General features: G+C 34.1%; 3 protein-coding genes and 1 long non-coding RNA gene across 5 annotated transcripts; 1 reads left to right on the top strand and 3 right to left on the bottom strand.

The window, feature by feature from the left end:
- The first annotated feature begins 304 nt into the window (after positions 1-304).
- Positions 305-3,648, top strand: LOC128034951 (uncharacterized). The gene is made up of 2 exons (XR_008191317.1): positions 305-370; positions 2,250-3,648. It is a non-coding gene; the product is annotated as an uncharacterized LOC128034951 (long non-coding RNA).
- A 1,832-nt stretch (positions 3,649-5,480) lies between these two features.
- LOC128033711 (UPF0496 protein 1-like) lies at positions 5,481-6,722 on the bottom strand. Its single transcript, XM_052621657.1, has 2 exons — positions 6,324-6,722; positions 5,481-6,143 (listed from the first exon to the last, which is right to left on the bottom strand). The coding sequence occupies exon 2, from the start codon at positions 6,012-6,014 to the stop codon at positions 5,643-5,645; it is 372 nt and encodes a 123-aa protein (XP_052477617.1). The 5' UTR covers positions 6,015-6,143; positions 6,324-6,722; the 3' UTR covers positions 5,481-5,642.
- Positions 6,723-8,863: 2,141 nt separating this feature from the next.
- Positions 8,864-10,435, bottom strand: LOC128031882 (UPF0496 protein At2g18630-like). Its single transcript, XM_012614013.2, has one exon. It carries the CDS (start codon positions 10,214-10,216, stop codon positions 9,245-9,247), a length of 972 nt encoding a protein of 323 aa, XP_012469467.1. The 5' UTR covers positions 10,217-10,435; the 3' UTR covers positions 8,864-9,244.
- A 1,150-nt stretch (positions 10,436-11,585) lies between these two features.
- LOC105787561 (UPF0496 protein At2g18630) lies at positions 11,586-13,609 on the bottom strand. 2 transcript variants are annotated; one of them, XM_012614010.2, is made up of 2 exons: positions 13,256-13,609; positions 11,586-12,803 (listed from the first exon to the last, which is right to left on the bottom strand). In XM_012614010.2, the coding sequence occupies exon 2, from the start codon at positions 12,766-12,768 to the stop codon at positions 11,761-11,763; it is 1,008 nt and encodes a 335-aa protein (XP_012469464.1). In that variant the 5' UTR covers positions 12,769-12,803; positions 13,256-13,609; the 3' UTR covers positions 11,586-11,760. The 2 variants fall into 2 exon arrangements, with proteins under 2 accessions (XP_012469464.1, XP_012469465.1); XM_012614011.2 differs by having other exon boundaries at positions 11,586-12,770.
- Positions 13,610-15,484: the final 1,875 nt, after the last annotated feature.

Here is a 15,484-nt window from a genome sequence, read left to right as displayed (position 1 = left end):
AATTTCATGGGATGATGTCATGAAAATTTTGTTAAAAAATTTTGACGTTTGGGCACTCAATTTAGTAAAAAGTACTAAATTATAAAAAGTGCAAAAGTTGAGTTCTACATGTTAGAAATGTCCAATTGATATGAAATTTTAAATTGGAGGTCCTTAAATGGTAATTAGACCATTGGTTATTGTGGACAAAAATAGACATGAGATAAGTGAAATAGGATATTTTTAAGTTAGGGGCATTTTGGTAATTTGGTAATTAAAATGAATTAAAAAGACAAAATAAGGCCAAAAATCATCATCTTCTCATGGGGGGCTGACCGAATATGTCATGGAAGCCATGGCTAGGGTTTGGTTCAAGCTTTCAAGCTCCATAGTAAGTCCGTTCTTGCCCCATTTTTAATGATTTTCATGTTTTTGAAATTCTTGTTACATGATCTACCAATTTCTATCATTTATTCGAGATATGATGAAGGTCTAGGTTTTGACCCATGTTAGAAATTTGTGTATTTTGATGGTTAATGGTAGATTATACATGTTTATGATTAGAGAAACAACTTTTACTAGATGATTTTCAGTGAAATTGCCTAAAAAGACTAATTTGTAAAAAGCTGTGAATTGTATGTAAGTGTATGAATTAATGGAAATTGTGGACTGCTGTAGTTATGAAAATGATTCAGCTAGGCATAAAATGTAAGGAAATTGAATAAAAATTATTTTACGAGCCTAGGGGTAAAATTGTAATTTTGTGAAACTTTAGGGGAAAAATGTAATTTTACCAAAGTATGATTTTTGGACTATATTGAATAACATGAATGTTAAATAAGTTAAATGTGTTATTATAAATCAAGAAAGATGAGAAATTGACCTTGATCAGTGAAATAGAGTAAGTGAAATTATGAAAGAGTAAATTTAGCAACAAAATAGTTTTGGACAGCAATAGTTGTGTGACTTTGAAAAATCACCAAAAATGGTGAAAATTGAATTAGAGGTTGAGTAATATATGAAATTAAATCTTAATGAGTATATTTTCACATAAAAGAAACAACGTAAGCAAAAGAGTTATATATTTTGAGATATTTGAATTTTAGTAAGACATGGTCAGAATGATTTCGAATCCCTGTTCTAACTTTGGAAAATAATTAAAATAGTAAAAAATAATTATGAGTTATAATTTATATGTTTGAAATCCTGAAAGAGTTTATTTTCAAGATAAACAAACAAGAATATCATCAGAACTCTCTACAATGAGATAATTAATTTTTAGTGAAGAGAGGTCAGAACTACTAAACAGTGAAATAGGGGAGACTTTAAAGAATAAACTGTACTTGTTGGCTAAGCCAAAAATTTTGAAAATTTTATGGTAAGAAGATATATGAGTTTAGTTTCTAGGAAAATTAACAGATCTTAATTTGGAGCTCTGTATCTTGAGATATAAATGATTTAGTGACTCTGACTCGCATAGACAACTTTGAATTTACATATAAGTAAACAGTGAAAATATAGTTAATGTTGTTTAAGCGTGTTATATACATTGAGGATGTGGAATGGAGAGGAGGAGGAGGAAAATTGGAAATATATATGAATGAATTGTGTATAATTGGTCATATATTCGATTATAATCGACAAATGTTGAAATAGAAATGATGCTTATATTTGTGCATTATTGGTCACGGTTTAAGCTCATGTGGGGAAATAAAGTTTCATAGCATATGTATGTGTGGAATGTTTGGTATATGATTTGGCATGAAAAAATGTCATGAATGGAATTCTGAATATTGTTATGTGTACTGCATTGAACTGTGAAATTACTGAAGTAATGAATTACTGCAATACTGTGAAACTGATTGAAATAAGGAATTATAAGTGATACTGAACTAAGATGAAAATTTGTACTGGAAAGTGAATTAAATACCCTATTAACTAGTCGGGCTAGTCGGATATAGTTGGCATGCCATAGGATATGGAAGAGTACGGGGTTTTGCCGGCTTACTAATCAGGCACTTACGTGCTGACTACTGTTACTGTTACCGATTCGATACTTTGTGTGTCGAATACTATTACTGTTACTGTTACTGTTACCGATTCAACAGTTTGTGCGCCAAATACTGTTACTGTTATTGTCACCGATTCGGCACTTTGTGTGTCGAATTCTATTACCGTTACTATTACAGATTCAGCACTTTGTGTGTTGAATATGTTACTGTTACTGCTACCGTTACTGATTACTGATCAAGTACTATGTACCGTTTTAGGCACAATGTGCCGTACTGGTGTGTTTGGTTGGAATCCACGTATCCGTCAAAGCCCGAGTCTATTAATAGAGGTAATTAAATGAAAAGTTATCGAACGAAATGAAACAGTCGAGCCATTGAAAGGAAACGTTATTGTGGCATATAATTTGAAAATGTGAATTAAATATGACCATGTGAATAGAAAGTATGAACTAATTGTTCCTGAAATAAATAAAGGCTCAATGTAATAGTATATGATGTTACCAAATGAAAGCCAAATTGAATTGTAAATATTGAGAAATGAATTATTATTGGTATTGATCTCAAATAAATGTAACCAATGATATTTAAATGATATAACGGGCAAAGTTTTGAAGTGAGATAACATGAGTTTGAAATGAACTATTCTTGGTATGTACGCATAATTCATGAAAATGATAATACATGAAATATCGAAATAATGAAATGAATGATATATGCTTATAGAGAAACGGCAAGAGAATGATATGTATCATGACATGTAAATGTATGATTATCTTTAATATGTTGATACAAGAAAAAAATTATGTATGATGAGTTTATATGAAATTTTATAACACGGTTTAATATGTTTACAAGTGTATGTGTTCTGGTAATGCCTCGTACCCTGTTTACAAGTGTATGTGTTCTGGTAATGCCTCGTACCCTATTTCAGCGTCGAATACGGGTAAGGGGTGTTACACGAAGCCAATCTTCTAGAAATAGGAGAAAACCTTTCGATTTTCGACGTTCTCTGTTGCGGCCTTGGCCGAACCCCTAGGGATTCGACAGCCTTCGGACCGGAAGAGATAATGATAATGGTGTGAAGACCAAACAACAGGTGATCGATTTTTATTTATAACTTGTAAAAAAGAAAAAAAAAAGTAAATCACCTTTAAATTTTTGTATTCTGTTTTTTATTTGCTTTTTGTTAGTATTTCTTCATGTATTTTCGTGTATCTTTTTTTTTTGTTCGATTTCTATTTCAAAAAACCAACCCCTTACAATCTTTTTTTAGGCTTTTTATAGCCGATTTGCACTATTATTTTTTCTATTTTTTCTACTGTTCTTGTTGCCCTTGCGTGTTTGTCTGTCTTTTTTCTTTTTTGCATGTGGTGGTTGACGATGACGGTGGCAGACCTTGGGGCGCAAGCATGCTGACGTGGCATTTTGAAATAGTTTGGGCCACTGGGACTCTAGGTTTTTTATTTATTTGGGCTCTTTTGGGCTTGTAAATTTGGGCCTGATGTAAATGGACTGTTTATTTTATTGGACTTTAATATTTTTTCATTTGGTTTATGGTGGGCCGGATAGAATTGGGCATTTACAATATATGTTGTAGGTAATGGCAATGAATAACCTATTTTAAATTTCGGATTAATGAATCAGATGCGTTTTCAGATTTTGGTTGAGTGCTAATAGTATAAGTGTTATTGTCATCACCTTCCCAACATTTCAAGTAGTTTAATGGTTTATGAATCTCGTACTTAGTACAATATGGTTATCAATTGGTTATTTTTCTCGAAACTATTCTTTGGATAATCTTTGACTAGATCACTAAAGTAGAGCCAAAATTAATCTGAGTAATCTAAGTGTAGACCACCAGAGAGCTACAAAGAAAGTGATAAGGTACCTTAAAAAGATCCAAGGGTATAGCCAAACTAGCAACTTGGAGGCAATTAGTTACTAAAACGTGAATTTTGTTTCGGTTTATATGTATTGGAGGAGTGCAAAGCAAGCCTTGACTATTACTTCTACCATGGAGGTTGAGTTTGTTTCTTGTTATTAGGTAACTTCATATGGTGTGATTTTACAATATACATAAATGAAATGTCTTAAAGGAAGTACCAGTTTACTCTTTAAATTAATGTATATAGAATAATTTATTCATTTTAATAGAAAGAACAAAATACAATTTGACTTCTAATATAATAGCCTTCATAATATCTTATCACTCGATTTTGTTATTGTGTACTAATATCTTATCTCTTATAACAAATACATTATTATACATAGGTAGTGTATATGTTATGCATATGGGGAACCTGAAAATGCTTAAAACAAGGTTTTCAGGGAATATATACCTAATGCACCCTTATTTGAAGACTTTTGGTCATGAAAATTGAGAAAGTAAATGTCATTGCAAAATATTATATGCCACTGAATTTCTTAACACTTTTAATCAGCCATGTCTATAAAACATATGTGATGTGCACTGCATTGTTGAACTGATCGGTTGTGTCTTCTAAGCCATACACGCCTTACTTAAAATCATATCATTTAGTATATAATAATATATTTTCAGAAGGCATAAAACCAACCTAATGTGTAGAACTGATGAGTATATTGATCTGAATAGAGACATTAAATCGGATTTTGAGAGAGAGAGAATAATAGTTTCTCTAAAAGCTTTGAAGACCTCAAAATCAAGATTTGTTCATCTATTTTCTTTAAAAATTTTATTTTAAATTATGCCACATAAGAACTTATGTATCATTTAACAATTAAATTAACGATTTTAGTAAAAGAAGTACCTTATTTATATAACATTGATAATTTGAGGATGTAATTAAAATATTTTGAACTTTAGAGACCAATTTAGAATGAGGGTCATAGTTCAATGATTTTTTTTTATGAATTTTAATGATTTTTAATCAAATCGATCGAACCAATGAACCGATGTTCTAACTAGTTCAATCACTAATCTGATTTTGAAAACCAAGGCTGTTGTTTTAGTCAGGATCAAAATTTCAAAATTTGAAAAGTATATGAATTAAAATAATCAAATTGAAGTACAAAAATGAACTCCACCACTTACTCATGATATTTTTGTAATAAAGTACACCAACTTCGAAGTAAGAGAAAGAAATCAATTGACTTATAAATTGATATAAATTAATTAAATTAAGTTAAAATTGATTGAGTCATGCGGTTGAAGTGAATTTTATTAATTATAATTTAAATCTCTTTATTGGACCGAAATTTTATCTGGTAAAAATTAAGAAACACCTTAAATATTCAATCAAAAACACCAATTACCCGTGTTCAATCAACATTAAATTCACATATCTTCTATTATTTTTAAAATAAAAATAAAAATAGAAATAACCAAATCTTAAATGATAGCATAATAGAAACACTAAAACTAAAATAAATCATTATTTTTGTTTTTATTTCCAACACAATGATGAAGCTCAACCCATCTAATTTAATCATTTGGAAGATCGCACCTTTTCCAGGTCGGAACTATAGTAACCGTCAACACACTAGCCAAAGCAGTCACTACAGGCTTCAAGGCACCCGACACCCTCTATTATGAAAGCAGATATGAAAGCAACGCAACTTCCCTTGCATCGATTCCTGCCACCTACGGGCCGTTCCTTTCAGTACAAGGAACTACTCAACAAAAGGCTCTTCAGCTGCTTTGAACCTCCTCAGTTCCTCCGAGGCCGTAACGGATTTCTTCTCGTCGGTCCCGACTTCTAATTTGTCCTCTTCATCATAACACTTAACCGCCGACTCAATAATTCCATGATTGTTTCGAGCACGTTCGAGGCAATCCTTAAGGGTAGTACATAACTCAAAAGTCTTTTCGAAGTTGCCATAGTATTCCTTCACCAAAGAATTCAAGTCTGAATCGACTGCGAGTATGTCATTGACAAGATCAATACGTTCCTGAAGAGTTGAACCATGTCCAAAAACTGCCCTGTACAAGCTCGATTCAGCTACGAACTGGAACCGCTCAGGACAGCTAGATGATGCTATCATGGTTGATAAAAGATTCAAGTACTAACACAGAAATGGTATGATGATTTTATAAGCTTCAATAATCCACAAATCCAAGTAAAACCCAGTAATCAAGTGAACTAATATGGTTTTCTCACACAAAAAGAATTCCTACAAAATCAAAGAAATGAACAAAATAAGCAAAGGTTCAGCAAGATGCTAGAAAAACTCAGAAATGGTTTTCAAGTGCTAGTGTCACAGGTCAAAATTCAAAACCCATGACCATCGCACCAATGCATCAAATGGAGGTTTATTATTTAGATGGGGATCATTAGGCCAGCAAGAACTAACCTGATTCGGTAAGCTGTTGGACAAGCCTGTCACATTGAAGCCTGGTTTGCCCGATAATGGGATTTGTTGCAAATGCGAGATTGTATCAGGAAAGGGATAAGGTGACGGATTGGAGATGAAAAACTGACCAAGTCATATGCCGATTGGTGGGTGGGTGAGAGTCCTTTGTTACATGCTGTGACTCGGATGGATGCTACACTGGACACCAACTTGAAAGTGGAATCGATTTTGACCCAAAATGCTTCTTGGCAGCTTGATAATTTAACTTCATTACTGCCTCAATCCAAGCTTGATGAAATTCGAGCCACACTGTCATTCATGTCTATTGCGGAGGGCGACCATTGTGTTTGGGGTTGAAAGAATCATGATTTGTTTTCCGCAAAGTCCGCTTATGGGGGCCTAGCGAATCTTAACAGTAGTAATGTTTGGAAGCGCAAATGTTCATGGGTTTGGAAACTTCTAGTGCCTGAACGAGTTCGTTTCTTTATTTGGCATCTGCTTTTCAATTGCTTTAACACATCCGATGTTTTGCGTCAAAAGGGACTTGATATAGAGTCTATTTGCCGTCTCCGTGGAGCGGATTTGGAAAATGTCAATCATATATTCTGTAGGTGCCCTTTTGTGGTTGGTGTTTTGAAATGTGTACGTAGATGATTTGGGGTTCAATTTGATGACAAACATGAGTTGGTGGGCTAGTTGTTCACCAACATCAATAAGAAGATCCAGGTAAGTCATGGTCGTAATTGGAATCCTTTGTTTCCTTTATTGTTATGGAGTATTTGGAAAGCTAAGAATGATTTAGTTTTCAATGCTAAAACCCCAAGTGTGGATGCTATTCTTGCTTATGCTACTAAACTTGCCCGTGAAGCGGGGCTGGTGTTTTCTTCTTCGGTGAGTTTAGGTGGTGCTTCAGGTCAGATTGTGAAGTGGAAACATCCTCCAAAAGGTGTCTTTTTGTTAAATACCGATGGCTCTAGACAGCATGATGATGGTCATGCCTCGACTGGGGTGTTAATTTGGAATGCTGCAGGGATTTGGATGTTGGGGTTTGTGATCAACATTGGAGTCACGAATAACCTTGAAGCGGAGCTATGGGGCATACGGCAAGGGTCATTACTAGCAAAGGAGAGAGGATTTTTGCCTTTGATAATACAGCTAGATGCAGCGATGGTTGTTCATTTTCTTAAGTCCATGATGATTGATTCTCATCCTTGTTACGCCTTGGTTAAAGATTGCTTGGAACTCATCAAGGGGGATTGGATTTTGAAAATTAGACATATTTTTCGCAAAGGCTATAGATGTGCGGATCAGTTAGTTAACATGGCTCATGATGCCCCGCATAGTGTTATTATATTTGACGCTCCCTCTCAACAGGTTCGAGTTTTAATGGAGGAAGATATGCTTGACTTTTGCACGCTAAGACCATAGTTAACGCCTATTTTTTTTTTTCTTTTCCTGTTCTTATGTAGAAAAAAAAAAACAAGCATATCCAATTTAAAGCATTTGTCAATGTAATAATATTTTTTTAAGGTAACAAAGAATTCTAATTCATTGTCGAAATCGGTCCAAAGAAAACCGGATTCGGGGGAATAGGGATAGCACTTTAAGAGACTAAAGTACAACAACACCTGCTAGGAAACAAGCTTGGAGATGAGGGGCTAATGATTCAATCAACACTAATAACATAGCAACATTGCATCACACGCATATATAAATAAATGTATGCATTCTCACAGCTGAACGTATATATCCAATTTAAAGCATTTGTCAATGTAATAATATTCTTTTTCAAGGTAACAAAGAGTTCCGATTCATCGCCGAAATCGGTCCAAAGGAAACAGGATTAGGGCGAATGGGGATAGCACTTTAAGAAACTAAAGTACACCAACACCTGCTAGGAAACAAGCATGGAGATCGGGGGCTAATGATTCAATCAACACTAAGAACATAGCAGCATTGCATCACACACATATATAAATAAATGTATGCATTCTCACAGCTGAATCTACATATCCAATTTAAAGCATTTGTCAATGTAATAATATTTATTTTCAAGGTAACAAAGAGTTCTGATTCATCCCCGAAATCGGTCCGAAGAAAACCAGATTAGGGGGAATAGGGATAGCACTTTAAGAGACTAAAGTACAACATCTGCTAGTAAACAAGCATGGAGATCAGGGGCTAATGATTCAATCAACACTAAGAACATAGCAGCACTGCATCACACACACTTATAAAAATAAATATATGCATTCTAACAGCTGAATGTACATATCCATTTTAAAGCAATTGTCAATGTAATAATACTTTTTTCAAGGTAACAAAGAGTTTCGATTCATCGCCAAAATCGGTCCAAAAAAACCGAATTAGGGGGAATAGGGATAGCACTTTAAGAGACTAAAGTACACCACCACCTGCTAGGAAACAAGCATGGAGATCAGGGGCTAATGATTCAATCAACACTAAGAACATAGCAGCATTGCATCACACACATATATAAATAAATGTATGCATTCTCATAGCTGAATCTACATATCCAATTTAAAGCATTTGTCAATGTAATAATATTTATTTTCAAGGTAACAAAGAGTTCCAATTCATCACCGAAATCGGTCCAAAGAAAACCAGATTCGGGGGAATAGGGTAGCACTTTAAGAGACTAATGTACAACAACACCTGTTTAGGATCAAATGTACATGATCACATAGGACCATAGAATCATTAGATTATATATGTAATCACAAACCTGAATGTACATAAATCGGAATGTAAAACCGATACGCCATAAATACGGTGAGGCATGTCATTGCTAGAGTACCCAAGGGGTTGTCTTCGCATGTAAAACCGATACGCCATAAATACGGTGAGGCATGTCATTGCTAGAGTACCCAAGGGGTTGTCTTCGCTCTCCGGTTGATGTGCTAGAGCATGAGCATCATCTGCCGCTGAATCTCTTCCTGAACCGTCCCAAATTTACAGCTACAGTTATTGGTCTCTCGAAGCAAATCTGTGATGATAGGCGTAACAAGTTTCAATTTGTTGTTGATATTATCCATCCCAACCTTCAAAGTATATCCTTCTGTGAGCACGTAATCAACGGAGCGCGACAGTGACGTTTTCTTAATTTCCAATCGTTTAACATGCATCCATATGGTGGTTGCACTAGAACCATAGATCTCCATTATAGCTGTTAACTTCTTATTCTTCTTTATCTTTTCCTTGTTCCGCTTCAAACACTTGTTGCACCATGTTCCCAACGGAACTATAGCAGTCGTCAACGCACCTGCCAAAGTTGTTATGACAGGCTTTGCGGATTTGATTACCGCCACCACGGAAAAAACCAACACGGAAATAAAAGCGGCAACAAAAAAGGCCACCAACACCCTCCTCCATGTTTCCCATGATTCCACTTTCTTTTCGAGCGTTTTCTTCCGAGCACACACCTTCTCTTGCATCGATTCGTACCGCTGTTGGGCCATTATTTTCAGTTCAAGGAACTTCTTAACGAAAGGCTCTTCAGCTGCTCTGAACTTCCTCAGTTCCTCCAAGGCCCTAACGGAATTCTTCTCGACGGTCCCGACTCCTAATTTGTCCTCTTCATCATAACATTTAAGCGCCGACTCAATAATTGCGTGATTGTTTGGAGCACGTTCGAGGCAATCCTTAAGGGCAGTACAGTACTCTAAAGTCTTTTCGAAGTTGGCAAAGTATTCCATCATCAAAGACCTCAAGTCCGAATCGACCGGAAGTGAGTTGATGACCCAGACGGTACGATTCGGGAGAGTATCACTATAACTATTAGCAACCCTGTTCAAGCTCAATTCAGCTTCGGATCGGGAATCCGGTGGCATTTCAATTTGGAATGACGGTTCAGAACTAATAGATGATGCCATCGCGGCTGATAATAGATTCAAATGCTAATACACAAATCTAAGTAAAACCCAGTAATCAAGTGAACGAAGTCGTCTTCTCACACGAAAAATTCCTTGGAAAATCCAAGAAAATCCCTTGGAGTTCAACAAGTGAACAAAATAATCAAGATCTTGAAAAGTTCTGGCTTTTCAAGTGTTAGCGCTTGGCCAAGGGTTCACAGACCCTGACTATAAGAGTAAAGTTTTGGTTTTTGTAAACTAAATAATTAAAGGCTAATCTATAAAAACAGTCACTTTTATTTGACTCATATTACATTTTAGTCATTTATGTTTAAAATGCTACATTTTAATCACTTATGTTATCGTTTTGTTACGAAGTGGTCACTTTACCGTTAAGCTTCGTTACCTCCCTAATGGTGATCCTACATGGCAGTCCAAATGGGTTTTAAATGCCAACTTGGATGTCTTACATGGCAGTCCAAATTAAATTTATTTAATTAAAAACCTATTTTCATCACAACAACTAGACATCCAAGTTGGCATTTAAAACTCATTTAGACTACCACATAGGTCTGCGTTAGGGAGATAACAGAGTTTAACAATAGAGTGGTCACTTCGTAATAAAACGATAACGTAAGTGACTAAAACGTAACATTTCAAACATAAGTGACTAAAATGTAATCTGAGACAAATAAAAGTGATTATTTTTTATAGTTTATCCATAATTAAATCAACGTTGACCCAGAAGACGTCGGCCGTGGAAAATGACAGAAATGTAAATTTGGACAACATTCTCGTTTTTGAATGTAATTAGTGAGCAAAGATGAAGTTTTTTTAATAAGTATTTTTATATAAAAATGATAAAAGATGCGTTTGAGGTTTTTTAAAAATATTCTTGGGACTTGGGAGTAAAATTTTTTTTTTAAACCAAAAGTAAAAATAAAAAATTTTAGCCTTTACTAAAAAAATTTGAAAAGTAATGTTCAAGCTTTAAACGTAAACAAATTAATTAAATTGGGCAAACCAAAATTTTGATTATCTAGAAGAATTTAAAAGGTAAAATTATGAACGAAGTTGTTGTATGAGTTAAATTATATTTTGTTTCTTTTATTTAAAAAATATTAGATCAAAGAGTAAATTGATAAGTTAATGATCAGAATCTTTACTATCCCCGTACTATTAAAGGCTCCGTCTCTCTCTTCTATTAAAAGAAATTAACGTGACCATAGGATTAAATTAAATCATTCCGACATCACCTAACACCTTTGATCTCTTGTTTTTAGTTCATGTTGTCGTTACTGGAATGCTTAAAGCTATTATTTAAAAACACACAATCCACAATATTAAAGTAAGAAAAATGGAATCTTGAATGATAGCATAATAGAGGGACTAAAACCAAAATAAATCTTTATTTTTATTTCAATTCACTCTTTCAACTTTCACAACTTACTCCATTGCTAAAGGTAACATCAACGGAAAATCCATAGCACCGTTCCAATGTGAACTACAACCCCACCTGCTCCGATGTACTAGATATCGTTGAAAACACCGTATATAACATTGGACTAGCAGGTACGTTTCAACGCATCTTCTTCACCGAGTGCAAAATCAGCAGTCTTCAATAATGACTCGATTTTAATCTCTGAATTGGTCACGAGCACCCTTAGGTCATCCATATCATAAATCGTAATGCGAGCAAAGAGCTCCATTGTGGTTGTTAACCCCATCTGCTCTTTCACCTCTTTCTCGTACCGCTTCCAAAGAGAGGTGCACCATTTTCCAACCGAATCGATAGGAACAGTCAATGCACTTGCTAAAGCTGTCACAACGGGTGGTGCAGATACGGCTGCTGCCACCACGGAAAAAATCAACACGGAGACAAACGTTGCTACAAACAAGACATTCGACACTCTCCTCCATGTTTTTAAAGATTTTAATTTCTTATCAAGCTTCCTTTTCCGAACTAGCAACTTCCCTAGCATTGATTCTTGCTGCTTACGGACCAAATCTAACAGTACAAAGAACTCCTTCGGGAAAGGCTTGTCAGCTGCTTTAAATCTCCTCAGTTCTTCCAAGGTCTTCACGAATTTCTTCTCATCGACCCCAATTTCTAATCCGACCTCTTCATCGAAATACTTAACCGCCAATTGAATGATCAACTGATCAGTCTGAGCTCGTTTGAGGCAATTTTCGAGCATGGTACAAAAATCTAAAGTCTTCTGGCTGTTCTCAAAGTATTCCTCAACCAAAGAAAACAACTCTGAATTGTTCCATATATCTCTTTGACATTCCAAAATGACTTTCACTACTGCCTGATTTGTTTCGAGAAGACAACTGGTAACCTCTTGGAGCGTGTTAAAGGATATCGATTGAACACCCGAACTGACAGCAAGCGTGCCGATGACACTGTTAGTATGTTCCTGGAGAGTCGCATCAAAATGTTGCAGAGTCGAATCTTGTCTACAAGCAGCCTGGTACGAACTCAAATCAGCTTCTAACTGAGAATCCGGTTTAACTTGCGATGTCGATTCGGCATTACCCCCTTTGGTTTTACTCGATTGACACCCCATCATGGCTGATAAAGATTCAAAATGGTAATGGAGAATACCTTAAAAAACCCAAAAGCAGTACATACACACACACACATCAGTTTACGTGCTAATTTAACTCTTACAATTTGAACTTATTTGATTACAGCGACTAAATTGATCCATGGGACTAATTTGATCCGGTACCTATAATACAGGGACCTTCCAGGTACTTTAACCCTAAAATAACTCGTATCTTAACGTGAAGCTTCACTACAAACATAAATTCTAGCTAAAATTGCGTTTAATAATCCACAAATCTAAATAAAACCCAGCAATCAAGTGAAAAATACGGTCTTTTCACACAAAAATCCCTAAAAAATCCACACAATATGTTCTTGAAGTTCAACAAATGAACAAAATAAGCAAAGCTTGAGCAAGGTCCTAAAAAACCCAGAGATAGTTTTCAAGCATATAGACCAAAAAGATTAAATATTTGAGAGATTCTATAAATGCACAAGCTAAAAAGTACCTGAAAGTTCTTCTCAGTTGAAATCCTTAGCAAATAAGCTGATAAAGCTATAATCCAGCCACCCAAAGGAGCAAACTTTACACACACAGAGAGTTAAAAAAGGGGGATTTTTTTTTTTTTTTGGTGAAGGGAAATGCATTGAGTTAATGCAAGAAATGGGGGTTGAAGGAGGGTGAGAAATTTGAAGGGAAATGAGGCAAAGTGTAGCTTACCACTTAAAACAGTGTCTCTTTCAACTTACAGGAGGGGTTTCAAAGGCCAAACTTGGGAGTGAAGCTTTGGTTTTTATTTCTCTACCTTCATGATGATTGGAGTGTGGAATAAGGACAGCTAATGTGGAAAAAAAATGGTATTTTTGGTCCATAGGAAGATACAGTACTTGAAGTTGAACTATAAAGGCAGTGGGGATACTTGTAATAAATGTAGAATCTAAACGTGCTCGTAAATCATTTGGACATCACATCACTTATAGCTTTAATTCTGCTTTGTTTTCTTCCAGTATTTTGTTTGTGGTTTACTCATACCGCTTGAAAGTGAAATTTCATGTCTTACTCTAATGTTCAGGTTGTTGTTGTATGATTTGGATTCGAGTTATGTTATTATTATTAGGTTGTTTTTTTTTAATTTACTAAAAATAATACATAAGTAAGAATAATGAAGTTAGAAAACAGGGTTAAGCTCGTTTAAAATATAAATTATATTTAGAGGCTCAAAATACTTGAGGTTAAAAATTAAAAATCGACTTGAATCAAGATATTTGGATGGTTTATAAAATAAAAGTTTAAAATCGTAGTTATCCAAAAAGAATTAAATTCTATTTTATTTAATATATAATTAATTTCAATTTTATGATATAAAATAAATATTTTATATTTAAAATAGTGAAAATAATTTAAAATGTTTGAAAATTATTTTTTTGATATTTATGGAAAAGACTTTGAAATTTTTCAACTAATATTCAAAAGCCATAAATAAAATCTCATTTTTCAAAAATAATTTTAAAATATAAAATCAAAACTAATATAAGAAAAATAGAGAATTGAATTGAACCAAATTATGATAGACAAGTTAAAAATCCAACATCACTAAACTAAAATTTAATTACACCTTTTAAAACTCTAAAATAAGAAAATAACAGAGGAGTTTAAAGAACCAAATAGAATATTTAATATTTGATTGAATTGAATTTTTGCCTTTGATAATAGAGCTCGATGCAGCGATGGTTGCTCATTTTCTTAAGTCCATGATGATTGATTCTCATCCTTGTTACACCTTGGTTAAAGATTGCTTGGAACTCATCAAGGGGGATTGGATTTTGAAAATTAGACATATTTTTCGCAAAGGCTATAGATGTGCTGTAATGGCCCAAATTCAAAGTTATCGGAATAGTGGTTTCGTAACCACAATCCGATTTAAAGATAAATTTATTTTAATATTTTTGCATGAATATTGATATGATAGGAAAATCGTATGAAAATATCGATAGAAAAAAATTTACCGATTTAGTGGTTAGTTAGAAAAAGAAATTATTGAAGAAATTGGGTAAAAATAAGGTATCGAGACTTTGATCTCGTAAAACCGAGTCAAAAATAATTTTATAAATAATTATGAAATATTAGTAATATGGTATAAAAATTTCGTTAGAAAATTTTAATGTTTGGGTAGTCAATTAAGTGAAAAGGACTAAATTGAAAAAGGTGTAAAAGTTACTAGAAGGATTAAATAGCTCAATTGTTAAATGAAGAGGGACATAAATTGAAAATAACCCCAAAAGGAGATATTTTGGGCGGCATACGCTGAGAAAGATCAGGAGAATTGAAGAATTAATGGTAAAATTGGAATATTGCAAAATTTGCTTTAAAAGATAGGACTAAAGTGGAATTATCTAGATTCCTCTTTATTTTTCTGCATTCCCATCAGCCAAAAATGTCCTAAGGGTTTCTTCAAGCTGGTTTTTCATAATTTTTGCACCAAGTGAGTTAATCCTTGCCTTTTTCTTGTAATTTTTGTATTTCTAAGACTTTTACAACTAGGTCCTATTACTAAATTCATTAGTTTTTGATTTTATGAATGAATTTGAAAGTTGCTATGAATATGTGCTGGAATTTTATGATGAAATAGGATGAAATTGAAGCTTTAATTTGTTTGTGAGATGATTTTATTAGGTAATTTCAATAGAAATTGATTTGTAGGACCTAATTGTGAAAATGTTTGGAATCAAAGTCTAGT

This window comes from Gossypium raimondii, chromosome 2, assembly GCF_025698545.1.
Source record: "Gossypium raimondii isolate GPD5lz chromosome 2, ASM2569854v1, whole genome shotgun sequence".
NCBI lineage: Eukaryota > Viridiplantae > Streptophyta > Magnoliopsida > Malvales > Malvaceae > Gossypium > Gossypium raimondii.
Note: the sequence above shows the minus strand (reverse complement) of the source record. Positions and strands in the feature narration are given on the sequence as shown.